This window comes from Castanea sativa, chromosome 7 (assembly GCF_040712315.1).
Source record: "Castanea sativa cultivar Marrone di Chiusa Pesio chromosome 7, ASM4071231v1".
NCBI lineage: Eukaryota > Viridiplantae > Streptophyta > Magnoliopsida > Fagales > Fagaceae > Castanea > Castanea sativa.
In genome coordinates, this window is record NC_134019.1 from 41094524 (window position 1) to 41117283 (window position 22760).

General features: G+C 37.3%; 2 protein-coding genes across 2 annotated transcripts; both read left to right on the plus strand.

The window, feature by feature from the left end:
* Nucleotides 1–350: 350 nt before the first annotated feature.
* On the plus strand, nucleotides 351–1298 carry LOC142644472 (uncharacterized). Its single transcript, XM_075819076.1, has 2 exons — nucleotides 351–727; nucleotides 830–1298. Exons 1-2 carry the CDS (start codon nucleotides 351–353, stop codon nucleotides 1296–1298), a joined length of 846 nt encoding a protein of 281 aa, XP_075675191.1.
* A 16744-nt stretch (nucleotides 1299–18042) lies between these two features.
* LOC142644473 (L-type lectin-domain containing receptor kinase IX.1-like) lies at nucleotides 18043–21442 on the plus strand. Its single transcript, XM_075819077.1, has 2 exons — nucleotides 18043–18255; nucleotides 19442–21442. The coding sequence occupies exons 1-2, from the start codon at nucleotides 18214–18216 to the stop codon at nucleotides 21440–21442; spliced, it is 2043 nt and encodes a 680-aa protein (XP_075675192.1). The 5' UTR covers nucleotides 18043–18213.
* The last annotated feature ends 1318 nt before the right edge of the window (nucleotides 21443–22760 follow it).

Below are 22760 nucleotides of genomic sequence, written 5' to 3' on the forward strand. Positions count from 1 at the left end.
TTAACCATCCATAAAATCTTCTTTGACCTCAAAGCAAATGGTTGAGAAGGCAAGAATGAATTTTGCAAGGTGGTGGTACCATGCTAATATACCTTTCCATGCAACTCGCTCTGTGTATTATCAAGAAGCTTTAGATAGTATAGCAACTATTGGGCCTGGTTTTAAGGGACCTTCTTATCATGACTTGAGGGGGCCTTTATAAAAAATACATGTGGCTGAAATAAATGATTATCTCTTAGATGTGAAAAATGATTGGAAAGTTTATGGGTGTTCAATAATGTCAGATGGGTGGACAAATCAAAAGAACTCTCCAATCATTAATTTTTTTAGTGCATTGTCCAAGAGGTACCATGTTTCTTAAATCTCTTGATGTGTCAAGCTTAACAAGGGATGCAGATACATTGTTTAAGTTGTTTGATAAAATTGTTCAAGAAGTTGGGGTTGAGCACATTGTGCAGTTCATTACAGATAATGATTCTGCTTACAAGTCTGCAGGAAAGAAGCTAATCCAGAAATATGGGTCATTCTATTGGCCTCTTTATGCAGCCCATTGCATTGATTTAATGTTGGAAATTTTTTCAGATAGTAAATTTTTTCCTATCATTCATGAAACCATTCAAAAGGCTAAAAAGATTACCAAATTCATATACAACCATGACAAGGTTTTATCTTTGATGAGAAGTGACTTCACTAATGGTAGGGATTTGATTCGTCCAGCCATCACAAGGTTTGCAACTGAGTTTTTAAGTCTTCAATGCTTGACTAAGTTCAAGAAAGAACTTAGGCAAATGTTTACTTGTGATCAATGGGTTGAATCTTGATATGCTAGAGATGTCATGGAAAAGGAGGTGGCTGCAATTGTTTTGGAAGATAAAGAGTTTTGGTTACAATGTCAACAAATAGTGAAGATTAGTGAGCCTTTGGTTAGATTACTACGTCTTGTAAATAGGGATGAAAAACCATCAATGGGATATTTGTATGAGGCAATGGATAAAGCAAAAGAGAATACAGAAGCAAGGTTAAAGAATAAAATTTCTGCATATATACCATTTACTAGTGTCATTGATGCTAGGTGGGATAAACAACTCCAGAGTCCATTACATGCAGCAGGTAGTTATCTCAACCTTGGAATCTTCTTTAGGCCTTCATTTAAGAAGCAAAAAGAAATTACAGAAGGCATACTTAGTACCATTACAAGGTTGGTTCCTGATCCTAATGAGCAAGATAGTCTTAGTTCTCAAATTGAAGCATACAAAAACTCTTTAGGTGACTTTGGAATGCCTATGGCAATCCACTAATGTGAAAAACTAAATCTAGGTATACTATATGTATCTATACATACATATATATATATGTGTGTGTGTGTGTGTGTGTGTGTGTGTGTGTTTCATTTGAAAGTTTGTTATTTGTTTTGTACTAAATTAATAGTTTCTTCTATTTTTGGAAGTTGCTTGGTGGAAACAATTTGGAAATGACACTCAAGAATTACAAAAGTTTGCAATTCGATTGCTAAGTCAGTGTTGTAGTGCAACTGGTTGTGAAAGAGCTTGGACCACATTTGAGTTTATCCATTCCAAGAGGAGAAATAAGCTTGAGTATAAACGTTTGAATGATTTAGTATATGTTCGTTATAATCTATTGTTACGAGAAAGCTATGTTCTTAAATATATTCAATTTTTATTTTGAATGATTAGAAAATGTCATTAATATATGATATTGATTTTGGTAGGAACATTAGAAGGATAAAGGATTACTTGGATCCTATAAGCCTTGATAATATTGGTTTAATGGAGGATTGGGTAGCTGAGGAATCTAAATTTCTGTTACTAACTGAGGAAGATGTGAATTAGGCTAGCATTGAAGAACCATTAGCAACAATAACTTTGGAAGATGATGATAATGATGATGATGTTGTTGTTCTTGATGAGGATGATGGTGACAATGATGTTGTGTTGACAAATGCTAATACTCATGTATATTATGGTACTGATGTAGATCATTTTGATGATGGGAGTAGATGATCCTATGTAATTTGTGTTAACTTGATTATTTGTATTTTTTTTTTTGTATGCAATGAACAATTCATGTTTTATTTTTTTATTTTAAATGTCAATGAACAATTGAAGTAATGTTTTATTGTAAACAGGAGGTAATGTTTTATGGTAAATAGTTTTATGGTAAATAGAGATTTTGTGTGTGTGTGTGTGTGTGTGTGTATTAAATATACAAAATAGTGGTAAACCCGAAACGGTATACCGGTATTGACCGATACCAGAAATAAATCGTATCGGTGGCCAAACCAGTACAGCCTCCGGTACGATATTGACTTCCTTGTGCCCAACACACAAATCGACCATCCATTGCCTAAGTTTGGCACCCAAGAAAACTTCGTAGAGAGAAAAAATGTAAATGAAAGATTATATATATATATACACACACACACACATATATCCTTCTTCTCTACTCCATTACTATCTATAATAATGAAAACAAATAATGGAGTTGGATAGGAGTTTCATATTTAAACAGTATTAGAAGATTGGGACTAATTAACAAAGGTAAAACTCTTGACCTAATTTGAAGTAGGATTTGTCATAATATATTAAAGTAAAAGTTCAATAAGTGATCCAATTAATATGTCATATAATTTAGTAGGTTTATATTAACAATTTATCTTCCCTTCTTGCTAATGACATGTATAAATATGTAATGTAGTATAACTAAAACTATTTCTCCACATATTATAACACGAATTATATATATGGAACATAAATATCTTTTTTTCAAAATTTTAACTTATAGCTAGCATATTAGCACATCGTGCAAGACACCAAATAATTCCTATAGAAAGAATGAAAGCTACTGCTTGTTTGGTCCAATAATTTAGATGTACAAAACAAACTATAAAAAGTCTGGAAGATATGTAATAGTTTCATGGGTTACAATTGAATGTTATACTGTCGAGTTTCATCACCTCCACAGAGAGAGAATGTTGAATTTGCCCTTCTATTACCGTATTTGACACTCTCTTTATATTCTCCTAAGAGCACTTGTAGTAGTGGAGCTAAATATAGTTATTTTAGCTCCACCAAAACACAAAAATTAGTCATACAGTAGTAGAGCTAAAGGTTTTTTTTTTACCTTCATTGCTACAGTGCATAGCTATCTATGGCTGTGCACTGTAGCTGAGAGCTATTTTTTTTTTTTTTTAATTCTCACTTCCTATTAAAATATTATTTATTTATTTGTTTTTTTTTCCTTTTCTTTATCGTTCAGAACTCTCAACTCTCACCTCTCTCTCTCTCTCTCTCTCTCTCTCTCTCTCTCTCTCTTAACTCTCTCTCAACTTCCTCTCACAGCTGGCAGCCCACCCCTATGCTATCGACCCACGCCACTGGCTCATGCCGCAGATCCACGCCGCCGATCCATGCTGCCGACCCATCTTGCCCTTACTTGGTTGCTTTTTTTTTCCCCCTCTTCTTCTTGCTGTGGGCTGTAGGCTGTGGTGTGGTGATGGTTGTGGTTGTGTGGGTAGATTGGTGTCAATGGGTGGCTAGGTTCGTCGGCATCAGTGGGCTGTGGTGTGGTTGAATAGTCGGCGTCGGTTGGGTTCATCGGCGTTGGTGGGTTGTGGTGTGGTTGGTGTGCTGTGGTGGGTCAGTGTGGTTCATGAGTGGGTCGCTGGGTTAAATACGGTGTCTGTCTATGTGGGTGAGTTTGTGGGTAGATTGGTGTGTTCGTGGTGGTGGCTCGGGTGGGTTTTGTGGTGGTGGGTGTGGGTGTTACCTAGTGGGTCTGGTGGGTGTGGGCTTGCTTGATTTTTTTTCTTTGTTGTGGGCTGTGGTGGTGGTGGTGGTGGTGGTTGTGGTTGTGTGTATGGCTGTGATGGTTGTGTGCAGTGGTGGTTTGCAGTGGATATATTATTTTATTATAGTAGATATATTATTTTATTGTAGTAGATATCTTATTTTATTGTGATGTTTATATTATTTTATTGTGTTAAAAGCTAAAATAGATCCACTGCTGCAGCATGTGTGTAGGTAAAATAAATAAAGTAACTTTTTGTGGTGCCAAATAACTAAATTTTTAGCTCCATTGCTGTGGATGCTCTAAGAGCATCCACAGCAAAAAGTTACTTTATCTATTTTAGCTACTCATTTTACAAAACATGCTGCAGCAGTGGATCTATTTTAACTTTCAACGCAATAAAATAATATAAACATCACAATAAAATAATACATCTCCTATAATAAAATAATACAAATCCACAGCCACCACAAACCAAACCCAGGAACCCGAAAATCCAGCAACCCAAAACTGAAACTCACCTCGCCGGTACGCCGAAACCCACCACACCGATACACCGGAACCCACACCGAGACGCCGAAACCCACCACGCCGAGACACCGGAACCCACGTCGAGACGCCGAAACCCACCACGAAGCCCACCACGCCGATACGCCGAAACCCACGCCGGTATGCCGAAACCCACCACTCCGATCCACAAGCAAGCACTTCAGTCCACGGAAAGCCACTTCGATCCATGAGGCCGGAGCACAATCCACAACCCAGCGGCGGAGTGGAGTGGCGGAGTGGAGGCACCGAGATCCTCACTGAAATCATCAATACTGTGAGATGATCTCTCCATGGAGGGAGAGAAGGAAAAAAGAAAAAGAAAAAGGGAGAAGAGCAGACGTACGGGTAAATTTTATTTAATTGAAAAGATAAATAAAATAATATTATTTTGGTATAGATGTGAGCTACAGTGCACATTTATCTTTAGATGTGCACTGTAGCTCAAAAGCTAAAATTTTTAGATATGCCTCCACTGCTGTAGCTCTAATTTTTCAGTTTGTAGCTATAAAAATAACTTTTTAGCTTTTTACAACCAATGCTGTAAGTGCTCTAAGAAGCCATAAAAGCTATAGGAACCACGATCGTCAGTTTGAGCTTGTACCTTCCTTGTTTGCCATTCTTAATGTAGCTTGTCAACCACGTCTCCAGCAGGCAAAAATTGTGGGGGTGTTTGGTACACCCACTTAAACACACATTTTTAGTTTTAAACAATATTACACGCATTTTCATACACTTTTTCATCAACACGTATTTTCACACATGTTTTCATACAACAAAACACATGTTTTTAAACACATTTACAAAACACCCCCCAATGGTTACACCCAAGGGAGTCAATCTCGTATCGGAGGCTGTACCAATTTGACCAGTGGAACGATATATTTCGGTAGCGGTCAATATCAGTGAATCGTTTCAGGTTTACCGTTATTTTTTATATTTTTATATATATATATATATATATATATATATATATGTGTGTGTGTGTGTGTGTGTGTGTGTGTGTGTGTATTATAATAAATATAAAAGTTTACCATAAAACATTACCTCAATTCAAAACAAATTATTCATGGTTTTAGACTTTAGCATCAATTAAAAGAAAAAAAAACACAATATAAAAAATAGAAAGCTTAATTGTTCATTGCATACTAAGAAAACAAATAATACTAATAAGTTAATGCAAATAAGTTATCATCATGCCTTTACAAAAATTCAAAAATTACAAAACTAAAAAAAAAAAGTTTTTTTTTTTTTTTTAGTACCAGCCGGTATGCCTGGTACCAGTTGGTATTGCCCGAAATTAGCCGGTATGGCCGGTACGGCCGGTACATGACCGGTACGGCCGGTATTTAAACTGGTACGAAACATTGGTGTTTCGATACCGGTATACGTACTAGTGCGACATCGACTACATTGGTTACACCAATTAGGATGAAGTGCGATCCGAAGCATTATTCCATTCATAGAAGGATGCAAAAAGCCTTCTCTCAGAGTCTTAGTATTTCTTCTAAGAATCTAAGTAAATAGCCTACCTTTACATAACAACAGCAACAAAATCCTTAGTCAATTAGGGGCACATTCATTCACCGTTATATTCCTAAAATTAATTGTATCCAATGGGAAAATTTTGTAGCTTGGACTATAATCAAAGTATCAAACCACCCTTTTATCAACCAAAAAAAAAAAAAAAAAAAGCATCAAACCAAAACTAGGCCTCTCCATCTCTTGTATCTTGGATTGGGGTCTTCTCATATGTAGACAGAGATAGATCAAAACCTTAGGCCATTTTTGTAGTGTATGTTCACTTACAACAACATCTAGGCCTTATTTCCAAATATATATTCTGTTAGGTTCTAAAGATTTATATTAAATGTTTAGAATTATGGTTGTAATGTATTGGTAAACTAAGAGCAAAACTAGTCTAGTCTAAGTGTTTTAAGTGTGCTTAAATAGGCGTGTTTCAAGATTTCAAAGTCCAGCTGATTGTAGAAAAGAGAAGTAAAGTTCTTCCTTTCTTGACCGATCGAGAAATAGACCCGACCGATCGAAAATCGCAGATAGGGTTTTTTGCAGAAGGCTATTTCAGTCCAATCACAACAAAAACGTTTAGGGCTTCACTTAAACTTGTACACATATAAAAAGAAAACCCTAGCTACATTTTGAAGAATTTTGGAGAGACTTATGTGTTACTTTTTGTGAGATTTGAGAGGTTTTGTACCTTCTAACTACACAAGGTTCTACCTGAGCTTAAACTACAATTAAGGATTGGTAGAACTAGTTGCTGCATTCAAGATCAACTACTGATGGTGATCTGAAACCTTTGAGTGGAGTCTTAAAGTCACAAGCAAGGGTGTGCTTGTGTTGCTGTTAATCTAAGAAGAGAAGGAGTCTGTGGATTCGAAGCTTGCATGTGGTTATGTTAGTAAGTTACTACATGAGGTAGTATTCAATTTAGGGTTAAATCTTTTGTAAAAAGTTCAATTCTCTTATAGTAGATTTGGTTTACCTTAAGGATAGTTAGGTTAAATCCTTCCCAGGTTTTTACCTTGAAACGGGTTAGTTTCATTAGTTTTCCTGAGTAATCATATCGTGGTGTTATTTACTTTTCCGCAACTTTGCATGTTATGATTTATTTGTTTTAACCTAGATCTGAAAATTAATCTAAGTAATCATCTGGTTAATAAATTAGGTTAAACAATCTGTTTTAGGGGTCTAAACAAACTCTCATATTCACTTAGCCGAATAAAAACAAAAGCAAATAATTTTATATTAAGCACGACAAATAGTGGGTTTCACTATTTCAGTTAACTCAATTAGTAAAGTCTGTGATAATTGAATAAAAGATCTAGGGTTTAATCTTCACCTACACCAAAAACTAATTAGTGTCATGGTATGATGATAAAGAGTACAATCATCAGAAGCTTTTGTACTTGCTCCATATGCATTTCAAGATTTTTGCTTACAATGATTGTCTTGTGTTGTTGTTTTCAGGAAAAACTTGCTTGTATGGTTCAAGAGCTTCACAGTTTCTAGAGTTAGGTGTGAGTGAGTTTTGACAACTGTTCCCAGCTCACATGTTAAGTCTAGAGTCTATTTTTTTGTCATGGAATAGCTAAAGGGGGAGATTGTAAGGTTGAATTTAATCAACCATGTGTTGGCTTTATTTTGTGCCAAATTAGCTTGTAATTCAACATGTAGAAATCCTGTATTTAGGTGGGAATTATGTAAGGGTAGTGTGTGAGAGAGTGTGAAGAAAACTCAAGATGTGTACAATTTAAAGGAGTCTCGTAACTGGATCTTGCGAGTGGCTCGCGAGTGGCAAGTCGCCAGAATGGCACACATGTGAAGCATGCAAGGGAGCTGAAGGGTCATGACAGCTGGAGCACTACAGTAAAAAACTTCCAGTTTGGCCAGGCAATTAGCTCGCTACTCATTCCAGTCACGAGGTTGAGTCGCCAAAATGCCCTGTTTTATGAAAACTGACTTTTCGCATTCTTCATACACCCTACTATAAATACCCTTATACCCACGAAATGTAGAGAGCTTCCAGAGAGAATTTCGAGAGAGAAACCTTGGAGAAAACCAAAATTGACTCATCCACAATCTTTATCATTTGATTCTCTGAATTCCTCTACTTTTACCCTTTCCATTAACATATCCTTGAGAGGTACATTTGCCAAATCCCTATCTCACCATACCCATATCAGTGAGGAAGTGTTTTGGTGCTTGGGAAGTAGTTCAGAGAGGACCAATTCATTTGGTTGATGCAATGGACTTATTGCGGGGTCCAATAAGCTAGAGAAGACAAGGTTCGGCATAACCCTGTTGGAGCAAGAAGCTTGGAGGGTCTTCTGCTATTCATGTATCCCAACTTCATTATCTAGTGGATTATTGACCGCTTGGAGGGCGGCGGAGAGGTTTTTCGTCGATTACTTCAGTTTCCTCTTGGATAACACATCGGCGTGTTATTTTTGTGTTTGCATCTCTCTTTCCTTTCTCTTTACCTTTTAATTGCTACTGTGTTTGCAGTTAATTATGGTTTAGAGTATGTTACCATTTTGGTTATAACTTATATTTCATATTCCGCACATAAATTGTTTGTTTATAAGTTTGTGCTGATATTTTTGTAGTTGGGGGTCTAAACGTTCATTGGTGTTTTATACGCTATTTGAACTTTCAGGAATAAATGATGGTCCATAAGTCTCATACTCTACTCCATATGTATATTGGGATATGTTTATTTTGCTGAAAGCACTGTAAATAAAGGTAAAAATTAACTAAAATAGTAGTGAATAGTACCAAAAAGTGCAGTGGGACCCATGAATAATAGAAAAATAAGCTAAATAGTAAAATAAATTAACAAAAATAATCTTTGCCAAACGAATACTTATTTGATAAGGCAGATTGACAGGAATAGTCTTTGCGATTGTAGACCCAAATGGAAAACCTTTTTGAGACTTGCTTTATGTTAATAACTGTCCCTTTCAATCTATATCTATGTTCATCTGAGATGTTGATTGTTACCCCTAGCATGCTTCCTTTGCTGGAAAACAAAAGGTGATGCCCTTAAAATATTGCTAAGAATATTCTTAAGATATGAGTGATGCTAAAGTTACAACAAATTACTATAAGCCTTGATTTTTGTATTTAAAAAAAAAAAAGCACTTAAGAAATATTTGATATGTTATTGATGTGGCACCAATATATCACATTCATTAACAAGTCAGTTTATAAATCTTTCATATTAAAATTTGATAATAGCTTTAAAATTTTCACTAAGATTCTTTGATTTGATGACTCTCCTCGTTTAATCAGTACATAACAATATAGATAAGTAATGACATAACAAGGAAGACTACATGTACTATACTTAATATACCAATGGAAACTGAATTCAAATCTCAGAATATGGCCATTAGTGTGGAAAGAAAACTCCACAATTTCTCTTCTTTTGTCTCCTTGACTATTTACACAGCCTAGAACAAAATTGTGTACTCAACAGTGTTATAATTAATATATTTCTGGCTTATTCTCCATTGCTAGTTGCTCGGTAAATGGCTGTAGTAACGAAGCGAGATTTTTATACTGATTTGCTTATCATCGGAATTCTGTATGATAGACCACAAACGTATTGACCCCTTGTGATGGATTAAGTTGATTAATTAGTCACGTTATTAATTAATCAAATTAACATGCAAAGCGCATGGTGGCACAAACAAATCACCAATTAAACTAAGTATGCAGCGAAAATTAAATGACACGGTGATTTGTTTACTAATGGGCAAAACCTACACGGCGAAAACCCCACTAGGTGATTTTAAGGTCACCACTTCCGAAATTCCACTATTATCACAACAAGCGGTTACAAGTAAATGAATCCAAAGTACCAACCTACAGTTGAACCCTTACCCCAATACCCAATTGGACTTGTTCTGCAGTGACAATTTCTCCTTTCAATGCATGGCTCCCAAGTACGTGACTAGCCAATTGCGCGGATCCTAGTACGCGACTTCAATCACCAACTAGGGAAGGTTGTTGGCTACAAAGTTTTTCAATTCATCCACACGATGAAGATCAAGAAGATGCTTGGTTACAAAACCCTACAGTGCACAGACACAGCAACTCCTTTACAAGAGAGATGAACTAGGGCAAGTACTTTGTCTCTGGTCACAACTTGCTTGAGCAAAGATTTCTCAATGCTTGTGCAACTTGTGTACCTTTGACGGCCCTTAAAATAATCATTTTATATGTCTAGGGTTAGAAGAAAAGAAGGCCCAAAGACACATCCACAGATTGGAATCAAAACAGAACTCAAAATCTGTTTTTCTTAAACCTCAACAGATAGAGGTGTCGAGCATCTATCAAGCAGCTGTCGGGCCACAGGGCTAGAACAGCTCTTAAACCTCGACACATGCTAGCTGTCGAGCTTTAATGAACTTGCACTCTTCAGCTTGTTTCTTGGACAGACTTGATGACTTCAACACTTGATCTTGAAACACAGTTTCTTGAAGCATTAAACACATTCTAAATCTACCCAATTACAAGTAAAGTGCGTTTTGTTAAAGGATTAGCCAATTACATAAACTAATGACATATGTTCTTAATACATGAAACACATATGTCCTAACAATCTCCCCCTTTGGCAATCCGTGACAAAACCACAACAAACAAATGAACATATGAGAGAAGTCATAAATCACTCAACTCATATTCACTTGTTAAATACAATAAAATCTATCCTAACACAAACTCTTGAAAAACTTTGTAAGAAGAGAGTTTATGACAAGTAGACTTTGACAACTTGTATTTCTGAAATACTTTAAACAAAACTCATCAAGGCATCTTAGTGTGAAACAGAATAATAAATTGCATACAAGTAATAAGAACCATGTGTATAAAGAAAGAAAAGAAATAACACATGTAGAGAGAGGTGAAAAATACATACATCATCACATATACCACTCGATAAACATCATGTATGTAAAAATGGTCACAAGACCTCATGTACAATAATAAATGTATCTCAAGTAGAGAGAAGAAAAGATACAAGTAATCCTCACTACATCCCTCAAAACAACAACACTCCCCTTATCAAAAATGTCCTATACAAGCTCTCCCTCTAAGTATGACTACTCTCATAACCCAAAACTACTCCCCCCCTTTTTGTCACGAGTGACAACGTGTAGAGTGTCAAGTAGACATCTCATCGGTAGAGCTAGCATCTCCATCATCATCATCTGAAGCATCATCATCATTACCATCATCATCCTCAGACGTGGAAGCCACAGGAGGTGGTAGAGGAGAAACCTCAGGAGCAAAGCCACCCATGGACGCCTGTCGCCGAGCAATGCGGCCAACACGAACATTCACCTGATACAACTCTGTAGAGAGTGTATCTAGGCGAGCATCCATGCGTTGAAGCTGCGTCATGATGTCTCCTAATGACACATCGCTCGTAGAAGAGGAGAGAGCAGATGTGGCTCGAGCAAATCGAGATGGAGCCGGACGGGAGGAGGGAGGTGCTGAATCTGTCTGTCGCGACCGAAACTGCGCCTCACTACATTTGACGGTAGCGGTGTCAATGGCAACCATGACATGGAAGTGGTCGGACACGGGAAAAGGGACAGAAAAATGGCATAAAATCCTCGTGATAGCAGAAGGAAAGATGAGCTTATCACGGGTAGTCGAATCCCTATAGACATCTATGATAGAAAGAATAAAATGTGAAGGAAAATCAATGGAAAGATCCTTAAGAAGGGATAACAGAAAATGAGCACGAAGCTCTGTGATGGAGTTGTAGTGAGAGAGAGGATACAAAACAAATGTCATTACCATGTTCAAGAACCGAGGACCTTTAGCAAAAGGTTGACATGATGTGTCTTGACACTCACCCTAATCAGAAGGGCGCTCACAAAAAGCAGAAATCATCTCGTCTTTGGACACAGTCCATAGACGCTCACAACCGGGGTAGTCAGGATGCGCAACCCTTGGAACATGAAGCACATCGGATACCAACTCCGGTGTGACTACTATGCGCGTACCTTAAACGTGAGTGTGAAAAAGAGGTACTGAAGTATTAGTTCCATGCATATTGGAGTAAAACTCCTAAATCAGCACGGAAGGACAAGTGACCGGGACATCACACAGTGACGCCCAACCCCGACTGTGAATGACATCGAGTAGGTCAGTGTCGACGAAGTCTGCTAGAACAACTTGGCATTCCGAATGAACACCTCATTGAAAAAAGTTCTCCGAGAAGTCCTTTTGGGCATCCTTATCACAGAACCGAACAGAGGAGGGAGTAGGATCAGAAGACGAAGAGGCCCTAGAACGAAAAGGGTTCTACGGCGGGATGGACTTACATTTTGGTGCCTTAAACACTACTAACGTAAACAGAAAGAGAGGGGGGAGGAAAGAAACACTCTGAAAAGTCCCAAAACAGTTCAAATATAACAAGTATATTGAAAAGATAGAACGTATGCATGGGAAATGCATGAACATGGGACATGCAATAAAACAAAACATCATGGGCTCAGCCCAATCCAATCCTACCTGCACATAATCAATTTGCACACATCTAAATGCATAATAATATAGTTAAAATGCTAATGTGATGCAATGCATGAGATTTAAAACTCATTTAGGCAAAAACCCATCCCAAAATTTCTCAAAAACTCAATCAATTTTGAAAAGCCCCAAAAATTTTCAAAAACCCCAAAACCTAGGTTTCAAGAACATGAAATGCATGTAGAATGAGGGATTAGAAGCTTACCAAGTGAAGAAAAACTTGAGGAAAGGATTTGGAGTGAGAGAGTGAGGTTTGGGAGGAGAAAAATCAAATCTATCGAGAGAGAGATTGAGAGAAATGAACATTTGATCGAACAAAACCTTTAAATAGAGGTTCAGTAATTCTCGATAGATACAGGTATCGAGAGGTGTCGAGCCATCTGTCGAGGTAGGTGTCGAGAAATACAACCTCGACAGATACAGCTATTGAGGAGGTGTCGAGAATCAAGGATCAGACACATAGAAGAAGCTCGATCGGTCCACCAGTTGTCGAGAAGCTATCAAGAAGATAGAAGTTTTCTCGATCGATCCATCAGGTGTCGAGAAGCTGCCGAGATTGCGATAAGAAAAAGCTAAGAAGCTCAACAGATAGCCAGCTATCGAGGAGGTGTCGAGGAAGTGTTGAGCCCGCTTGAAAAAGCAGTTTTTTGAGAAGAGAAAAACACAGACATGAATGCAATCACGCATGCAACTCAACCAATGATTCAATCAACATATTTGACTCTCAACATCATCTCTCAACAACAATTTTAAGCACATGAATCCCAAAACACACACATACACACTAAAAAAGTCTAACCGATTTTATATTTCAAAAACAAGTTAAGACAGTTTAGAGAGCATACATCAATGCATGTAAACCTTGTGATGGCCAAATCACATTGTACCTGCACATGTATCAAGAATAGTAAAGAATATTGCATGTTGTGTGTGAATAACATCGCAAGATTGCATAAGTGTCTCTATGTTATGACGATTTGAGATATGAGAAAATCACTTTAACTCACACATAATTATAACTGTTTGATGGGGACTATCAAATTCGAGGTACATCCTATAACTCCCACATCTCCTAGAAAACACGCTTGCAAACATATTTAAAGCATTTTGTTCTTTTTGCTTTTACTTTCTTTGCATATTTTATTTTATTAAGCAAACCATGCATGGGTATATAAAGAGAGAAAAGAAATACCCAATTATATTAAGCTTTTTGACATTGCACTTTTCCTATACCGAAGCATACAAATGTCATTGACATTGCACTTTTGCTATGCCGAAGCATACAAATGTCATTTCATGATTGACGAGCAACAGTGGTGAGATGGTTATTTATGCCTTTCTCTTAGGATTTTCTAGTCCTACCCGTCAAAAAGAGTGATACGAGTGTTAAGCTCAAGAGATCACTTAACCTTACTCATCACAAACAAAGAGCCACAAAGCTCACTTGCTTAGTTATGCATAAGGATGCTCATCTAAGTTACAAAAGATACAAAGTTTAGAAAACTCTGTTTCAATGGCTATTTTAAGGTTCACAAGAACCAATGTACACAAACACACATTGTTTTTGTATTTTTCAATTTTTTAATATTTTTTTTATTGTTATCTGAAAAACAAAATAAAGCAAAAAAAAAAAAAAAAAAACTGAAAGTAAGCAACCAAAAACATGCTAATTAAAGCAAGAACAATGCATAAAACTAGACTGACTCAAAACAGTAAAGCAAAACATACAAATAATGCAAAACAAAGACAAGAAGGGGAGAGAGAGAAAAGTGATTAAATCACTTGGAACCCTTTTCCTTCCATACCTTGGAATAACCTTTCTTTTTTGCAAACTATTGAACCAGTGACGAGGGGGAAGGATTGAAACCGTTCAAGTTCAAAAGGAACATGAGGGCTTTGAGAAGATCTCCAAGAAGAGCAAGCAAGGTTTGAAGCTGATTCTGGTTCCCAGATGCTATCATGCCATTGCTTTGTTGAGTGGCTAACCACTTATAGCAATTTGGTCGAGTGTGACCGGCAATACCACAATAATGACAGAGATACTGCTACTTCTGTTTAGGCTTTTGAGAGTTAGCCTTCTTAGTCCTAGGGTTTTTAGCTTCCTTCTTCTTAAGCTTAGGGGGTGCTCCTAAGATGGATTTACCCTTGTCTAGGTTTTCATTAGCTAACTCAGTTTTAACATCATTGTTCTCAATTTTAATGTTATTAGCAGGAGGAACAAAAACAGTAGTACTAGCAGAAGCAATATTAGAAGAAGGGAAGTCATACCCTAAACTGGTTCGATCAGAAGCAGATTTCTGAATACTGAGCATCTCATCCAGCTTTGCACTTGATGTCCTCTCCAATTGAGCTCTGACTTGAAACAGCTCCACTTCAAGCTTCTTGGTCTTCTCAGCCTAGAAATTGTTCTCGAATCTCAGTGCCCCAATAGTCTAATTGGCTTCATCAAACTTAGTGGAAAGCTCCTCACGGTCAAGTTCCACATCACTGAACTTCTTGGTGGCCAGCCTGTAGAGTTTCTCATGCTTCTTAGAAAGCTTGTACAGCTTCTCATAGGCTGTATGGATATCATCTTGATCATCCATTTTTTCAAACTTGGATTCCACCAATTCCTCTTCTTCATCCACATCTTCAACAATCCCTTCAGTAGGATTGATAGTGGCAGTGAAGGCATTCAAGATTCTGTTATCCTCATTATCGGAATCATCCTCAGGCTTAGTGTCGCTCAAGGTGGCAGCAAGTACCTTGCTTTTCCCAATGCTCTTGAGATATGTGGGATACTCCTGTTTCATGTGACTGAAGCCTTGACACCCAAAACACTTAGGTCCTGCGGGAACAATGTACTGACCGCCATTCCTAGCATCCTTCTTCCCTTTATCTTGGCTTTTGAATTGAAAAGAACTAGATTGCCTACGGTCCTTGTCGAAGCCTTTTCCATTTGCATTTTTCATGAATTTCTTGAATTGCTTGGTGATGTATGACTTCATCTTAGAATCTTCATCGTCTGAAGACTCATTTGTCTCACTGCTCTTGGCCTTCAGTGCCATGCTCTTGCCTTTACTCGTCTTGCCAATTCTTGTCAATCCTAGCTCGTAGGTTTGAAGATTACCAACCAGCTCAGTCAGAGGAATCTTGTCAATGTCCTTTGATTCCTCTATCGCCGTGATCTTGGCATGGAATCTCTTAGGCAGAGATCTGAGCACTTTTCTCACAATCTTGGGTTCGGGAATGGTTTCCCCAAGATTGAAGGCTGAGTTCACTATGTCCTTGAGCTTGGCATAGACCTCATCGAACGACTCATCTTCCTTCATCTTAATTTCTTCGAAACTTGTAGTGAGCCTTTGTAATTTCGAATCTTTGACATCCTTTGTTCCCTCATAAGTTGTCAGGAGGATGGTCCATGCTTCCTTTGCATTTTCAGTGGAGGATATCTTCTTGAATTCCTCATTTGTGACTGCACTAAACAACGTATTCAATGCCTTGCTGTTGAAGTTTGCCACCTTGATTTTAGCATCATCCCAATCGGCCGGCGCTTCCTTTGGCTTGGTCCAGCCAATCTCTACAGCTTGCCACACCTTCTCATCTAGAGACTGCAAAAAAGTTCTCATGCTTACTTTCCAGTATGCATAGTTAGTACCATCAAATGATGGAGGTATGATAAGAGACTAACCTCTATCCATGACAAATAGGGGTCAATGGATCATACACAAGGATTAACCCCAATCAGAATGTGCCTACTCTGATACCACTTGATAGGCCAAAAATGTATTGACCCCTTGTGATGGATTAAGTTGATTAATTAGTCAAGTTATTAATTAATCAAATTAACATGCAAAGCGCGTGGTAGCACAAACAAATCACAAATTAAACTAAGTATGCAGCGGAAATTAAATGATACGATGATTTTTTTACGAATGGGGGAAAACTTACATGGCAAAAACCCCACCGGGTGATTTTAAGGTCACCACTCCCGAAATTTCACTATTATCACAACAAGCGGTTACAAGTAAAGGAATCTCAAGTACCTTACCAACCTACAGTTGAACCCTTACTCCAATACCCAATTGGACTTGTTCTGTAATGACAATTTCTCCTTTCAATGCATGGCTCCCAAGTACGTGATTAACTAATTGCGTGGATCCCAGTACATGACTTCAATCACCAACTAGAGAAGGTTGTTGGCTGTAAAGTTCTTCAATTCATCTACACGATGAAGATTAAGAAGATGCTTGGTTACAAAACCCTACGGTGCACAAACATAACAACTTCTTCATAAGAGAGATGAACTAGGGCAAGAAATTTGTCTCTGGTCACAACTTGCAAGGATTTCTCAATGCTTGTGCAATTTGTGTACCTTTGACGGCCCTTAAAATAATCATTTTATATGTCTAGGGTTAGAAGAAAAGAAGGCCCAAAGACACATCCACAGATTGGAATCAAAACAGAACTCAAAATCTGTTTTTCTTAAACCTCGACAGATAGAGGTGTCGAGCATCTATCAAGCAGCTATCGAGCCACAGGGCTAGAACAGCTCTTAAACCTCGACACATGCTAGCTGTCGAGCTTTAATGAACTTGCACTCTTCAGCTTGTTTCTTGGACAGACTTGATGACTTCAACACTTGATCTTGAAACACAGTTTCTTGAAGCATTAAACACATTCTAAATCTACCCAATTACAAGCAAAGTGCATTTTGTTAAAGGATTAGCTAATTACATAAACTAATGACATATGTTCTTAATACATGAAACACATATGTCCTAACACTGTACAACCTAACTAATACATAATATGATAAGTGCTAGATTCATACATTTAAATGCTTAATTTTGCTCTTGTACTGTCCTATAGATGAGACACAAGCAGTGTGTCGCTGGCAATATTTTGGAAATCAATAAACCTAGAAACACAAAATTTTTCATAATAATTAACATTGCCACATGTTTGCTATAAGGCCTCAAACAAAATGTATTAGTTACATAGCACTATCCATTATTATAAATAACCTAAGTTATTTATTTATTTTTTTAAAGTTCTTAATAGAACTCAAATATCTTAAACTCAAGTTTCAAATTAGGCTACATAATATGTTTCATTTGATGACGTGTAAACGAATATGTTTCTAAGAACAGAATAATAAACAAATAAAATAAACCCAGGGTATCAACTAGTTTTTTTACAATAATGGCTAGTGCTATGCTCTGTCGTCCTATTTAATTATTTTTGGCATTAATTGTGGCAATGTGGTACAGTATTTTTCTCTTCTATTTTTATAAGCGGCAATTTCAGTCAAATAGAAGTTAGAAGGGCAGTAACTCATACAAGCATCAACAATGGTCCTGGTGGGAGGGAATCTTGAATGAGCCCAATATATGAGACATATGTCTCACTGACACATGGCCCCATGTCATTGAGACATATGTCTTATACGTCAGGCATATTAGATATCACCTTGTATGGAGAAATTATATTTACTAAAACAAAAAGACCAACTAAACGGTATTTTTCTCAATACAAAATTTTTTATTCCACTTTCTGTGTTCCACTTAAGGAATGATCTAGAGTTTTAGACTCACAGCATGCCCCTAGTACACTTTCTTTTTTCTTTTTCTCTTGAAACGTTAATTGACTTTTTCTCTTTCTTTTTCACTGGAAACATTGAATTACTGTTTTTTTCTTCTTTGACTGGAAACGTTGATTTACTTTGCTCTTAGAAGACTTATACTTATTATCACTTTGAATTATAACACCACTGCAATATCTGAATCCAAACCACATCACAAAAATCCATTAATGGGTGTTTACAACCTCAATGCCAAAGTTTCAATCATGGCTGTTTACACCTATGATGCACGGACACGGACACGGACACGGACACGACACGGACACGGACACTCCGATACGGCAATTTTTGAAAAATAAGGACACGACACGGCATGGACACGGCAATTAAATAATTAATTAAAATTTATATGTAGGCATTTTTTAAAATATTTTTAGACATAAAATACATTTATGTCTAAAAATTAAATTATGTAACAACTACAAATAAGCAAATTAATACCCAAAGTAATACAATAATATACATAAAGTGTTTAGAGTACAAACCAAACTACAAAAGTTTAAAGGAGCAACTGCCTCAGTTGATTTTTCACTTTCAATATTCATTTTAGTAAATCACCTACAATATTTAAGTAATTCAACTTTAATAAATAAATTAAACTTATCACAGTAACAACTAACAAGTAACAATATGGCAAATAATGTAACATAATCACAATATGGCAAATAATCTCACAGTCACACACGGTCACTGTGTGACCGTGAGAGTGGGTTTAAAAAAAAAAAAAAAAAAAACGTGAAAAGAGTTAAGATAAATAAACTACCCATCTCATATTCTCATTCACCCAACCAGCTAAACAACTCAAATATCTGAAAGAGCACAACCAAAAAAAAAAAAAAAAAAAGAGAGAGAGAAGCGTCGGACCTGGAGCTCGCCGAGAGAGAGAGAGATCGGAAGGGACAGGCGGACAGGGATGGCGTCGCCGAGAGAGAGAGAGAGAGAGAGCTCGCCGATCGGCCCGATTTAGCTCCGGCGAGAGACAGGTCAGCGGCGGAGATCAGAGGAAGGGTCGGTGGTTCTCAACTGAGAAGGGAGAGGGCCGAGAGGCTGAGAGCTGTGGGTTTCGGGGCAAATGACTGAACGAAGATGTGGGTTTCATCATTTTGGTTTAGGTGTATCATGAGATCAACGGTGGGGGTAAGTCCATATGTCAAAAATCTGTGATTTTCCTTTTTTTTTTTTTTTTTTTCACTGCTGGCGTGTCGGACTGTTGGAGCCGCGTCGGCGCCGTGTCGGAGCCGCGTCGGTGCCGTGTCGGCTCCGTGTCGGAAAAAAGAAAAAAAAAAAAAAAGAGGACACTTCTCGGACACCGGAGTCCAGCGAATCGCGGCGGTTCCGGTGTCCGACACGTGTCGGACACCGACACGTCGCCAAAAACGGCGTGTCGGTGCAACCCAGGTTTACACCCTCACGATCAAACATTTCCGATTTCCACAGCTTTTCATCCTTTTTTCTCTATTTATGATCACCAATCTTTTCTCTGTACTAACCCCATTTACATTTACAAGTGCTTTGTCCTTCAACTTCACTAGTTTTAGCTCTCAGGAACTTAACATATCATACGAGAAAGCTTACGCTGATGAAGACCAAGTAATCCAGCTCACAGGCAGCGCGCTGAAAGAAGGGTTGGCAGGTCGAGCCACTTATTTCAGACCCATGCACCTGTGGAACAAGGCCTCCGGAAATCTCACAGATTTTTCTACCCATTTTACCTTTGTCATTGATTCGCAGAATCAAACAAAGTATGCAGATGGTTTGACCTTCTTCCTCGCACCTAACGGTTCCAAACTTTCTACGGGTGCCTATGGTAAAAATCTGGGTCTCTATAACTACCCACCGTCAAACTCACTGGATAGTTGTTTTGTTGCAGTGGAATTTGATATTTGGAGCAATTTCCAATGGGATCCACCTGGGGCACATGTAGGTATTGATATCAACTCCATGAACTCTGTTGCTAATGTGCCATGGTTGAATAATATTTCTATAATGGAAGGGAAAACAAATGAAGCTTGGATTAGTTACAATTCAAGCTCAAAAAATTTGAGTGTTGTCTTTACTGGTTTTAAAAACAATGTTAATATTTTGCAATCGCTTTCTCGTATTGTTGATTTGAGAAATTACCTACCTGAGTGGGTTACTTTTGGATTCTCAGCCGCAACAGGATATAATAGTTCTGCATTACATACTATTAAATCTTGGGATTTTAGTTCAAGTCTGGAAATTGATAATAACAATACCAACCCAAAAGGTTCCAGTCTGAACCTCCCCGCTAGGAAAAGGAACACGTCCATGTTAGTTGTGGGGTTCATTGTTGGTGGAGTTATTTTGGTTGGTGGGTTGGCCATGATTCTGTTTGTCTTGTGGAAGAGGAATCGGAGGGATAAAGAAGATGATCGTGCCCTTGATGAAGAGTTTAAACGGAAAAAAGGACCTCGGAGGTTTTCATATGATGAATTGGCTCATGCGACAAATGATTTCAATGACAAAGAAAAGCTAGGCCAAGGAGGATTTGGTGGGGTTTACAGGGGATTTTTAAGGGACTTAGATACCATTGTTGCTGTTAAAAGGGTATTAGAAGGGTCTAGACAAGGGATAAGGGAGTATGCATCAGAAGTAAAAATTATCAGTCAATTGAGACACAAGAATTTGGTGCAACTCATTGGATGGTGCCACGAAAGAAGTAAAGGACAGCTATTGCTTGTCTATGATTTCATGCCCAATGGAAGCTTAGATTCACATCTTTTCAGAGAAGAAGCCTTATTGACATGGGAAGTGAGGTACAAAATTATACAAGACTTGGCTTCAGCCTTGCTTTACTTACATGAAGGATGGGAACGTTGTGTGTTGCACAGGGATATAAAATCAAGCAATATTATGCTTGATTCTAATTTCAATGCCAAACTTGGGGATTTTGGATTAGCTAGGCTTGTGGACCATGCTAAAGCATCACGAATTACTGATTTGGCAGGTACCGAGGGCTATATGGACCCAACATGTGTCACAACTCTTAGGGCTAGTAAAGAATCAGATGTCTATAGTTTTGGAATTGTTGCATTGGAGTTAGCCTGTGGAAGAAAGCCAATCAACCATGAGGCCCCAGAAGATCAGGTAGTGATGTTGAACTGGGTTAAGGAGCTCCATGAATTAGGAGAAGTTCTTAATGCAGCTGACCAAAGGTTGGGTGTACGTTTTAATGAGCAACAAATGAAGTGCTTGTTAATTTTAGGCCTTTGGTGTGCTCGCTCCGAACACGATCGTAGGCCTTCAATAAGAGAAGTAATTCAAGTGCTCAATTTTGAAGCTCCATTTCCTCTTCTCCAATTAGATACTCTCGGGTCATCATATCGCACTCCAATGGTGCTACTAATTATATGGGATGGCAACAGCAATTCCTCATAGTTTAAAGCAAACTTTGTTGCTTATCCACCTGCTTTTCTTTTGTTGTTAAAAGTTAAACTTGTTTGAACTGTACTTTCACTTAAAGTATGAGTGTTATATTTTGAATAAGTGTGGAATAAATTGAATGAGTTTACTGAAATTGTGTAATAAATGAAATTGATTTTAGAATTATTTTTGTGGTGATATCACAAGGTACCAGGCCTTTTCATGTCTCGGCACACAATAGTGGCTCCCCTCACACATAAAATGTGAGTGAGGGAATAATATATAAAGAAAATGACATTTAAAGAATATTGATATATTTTTCAGGTTTTTTAAGCAATTTTATCGTATTAAACATTTCACTTAATTTTGTGAGTGAGGGAATATAATATATAAAATTGGAAAATATTGTTTTATACTTGTTGAACACTTTAGCTTTGCAGTGGGAGCTAAAGTTACTAGAATCTTACATTGGTATATAAACTTTGCTTAAAAGGTTAAGTTACTCGATACACAGAGTTCAGAATTAGCTTTAATCAAGGTAATCTTGAACACAAAGGGTTTGTAAATAGTCGTTGATGCTGGTCATTTCTTGGAGGTGGATAAGTTCTACGTTCACCATCTAATTTCTCTATTTATTTCTTCAAACACACACACTGGCACACAAGGACAGTGCCATCCTTAGACAAGTTCTTTAGGGAGTCCATGACACCCATTAAAATTTTTAATTCTTTTATTATTATTATTATTATTATTATTATTATTATTATTATAATATAAATATATATATATATATATATATATATATATATATATATATATATATATATATATATATATATTTGAAAGTTTGGACCTAACACAATTGGCAAAAATCCAATTTACGCCCTTTATGTTTGGATGGGTTGTTATTTTCATCCCTATTGTTATTTTCATTTTTAATTTTCTCAGTCATATCACATTGGTCTTTCCTTTTATTTTCCTCTATAAATTGTTGTTAAGTCCAATAAAACGGCATTGCATCACATGCTATGATTCACACAATTTTATAGACAACAAAGGAAGAAAGAATCAACTTGAAGTTGAAATATAAAAGTACTTTGAAACCGGTCCAGGTCATCCAACCCAATTAACCGGAAACTGCTCCTTGAGAATCTTAAATAATTGTGGCTTGGCTTAGGGTTAAATCACAATTCCAATTTTCACCCCTAATTTCGAAGTTACAGTCCCAAAACAAACTGCAAGTTCAGATTTGTGCTAAAATACAAGAGCTATTTAGACCCCCCAAATTAAAAGTTATGGCTTGGTTGATTTTACTCTAACTTAAACTAAATGC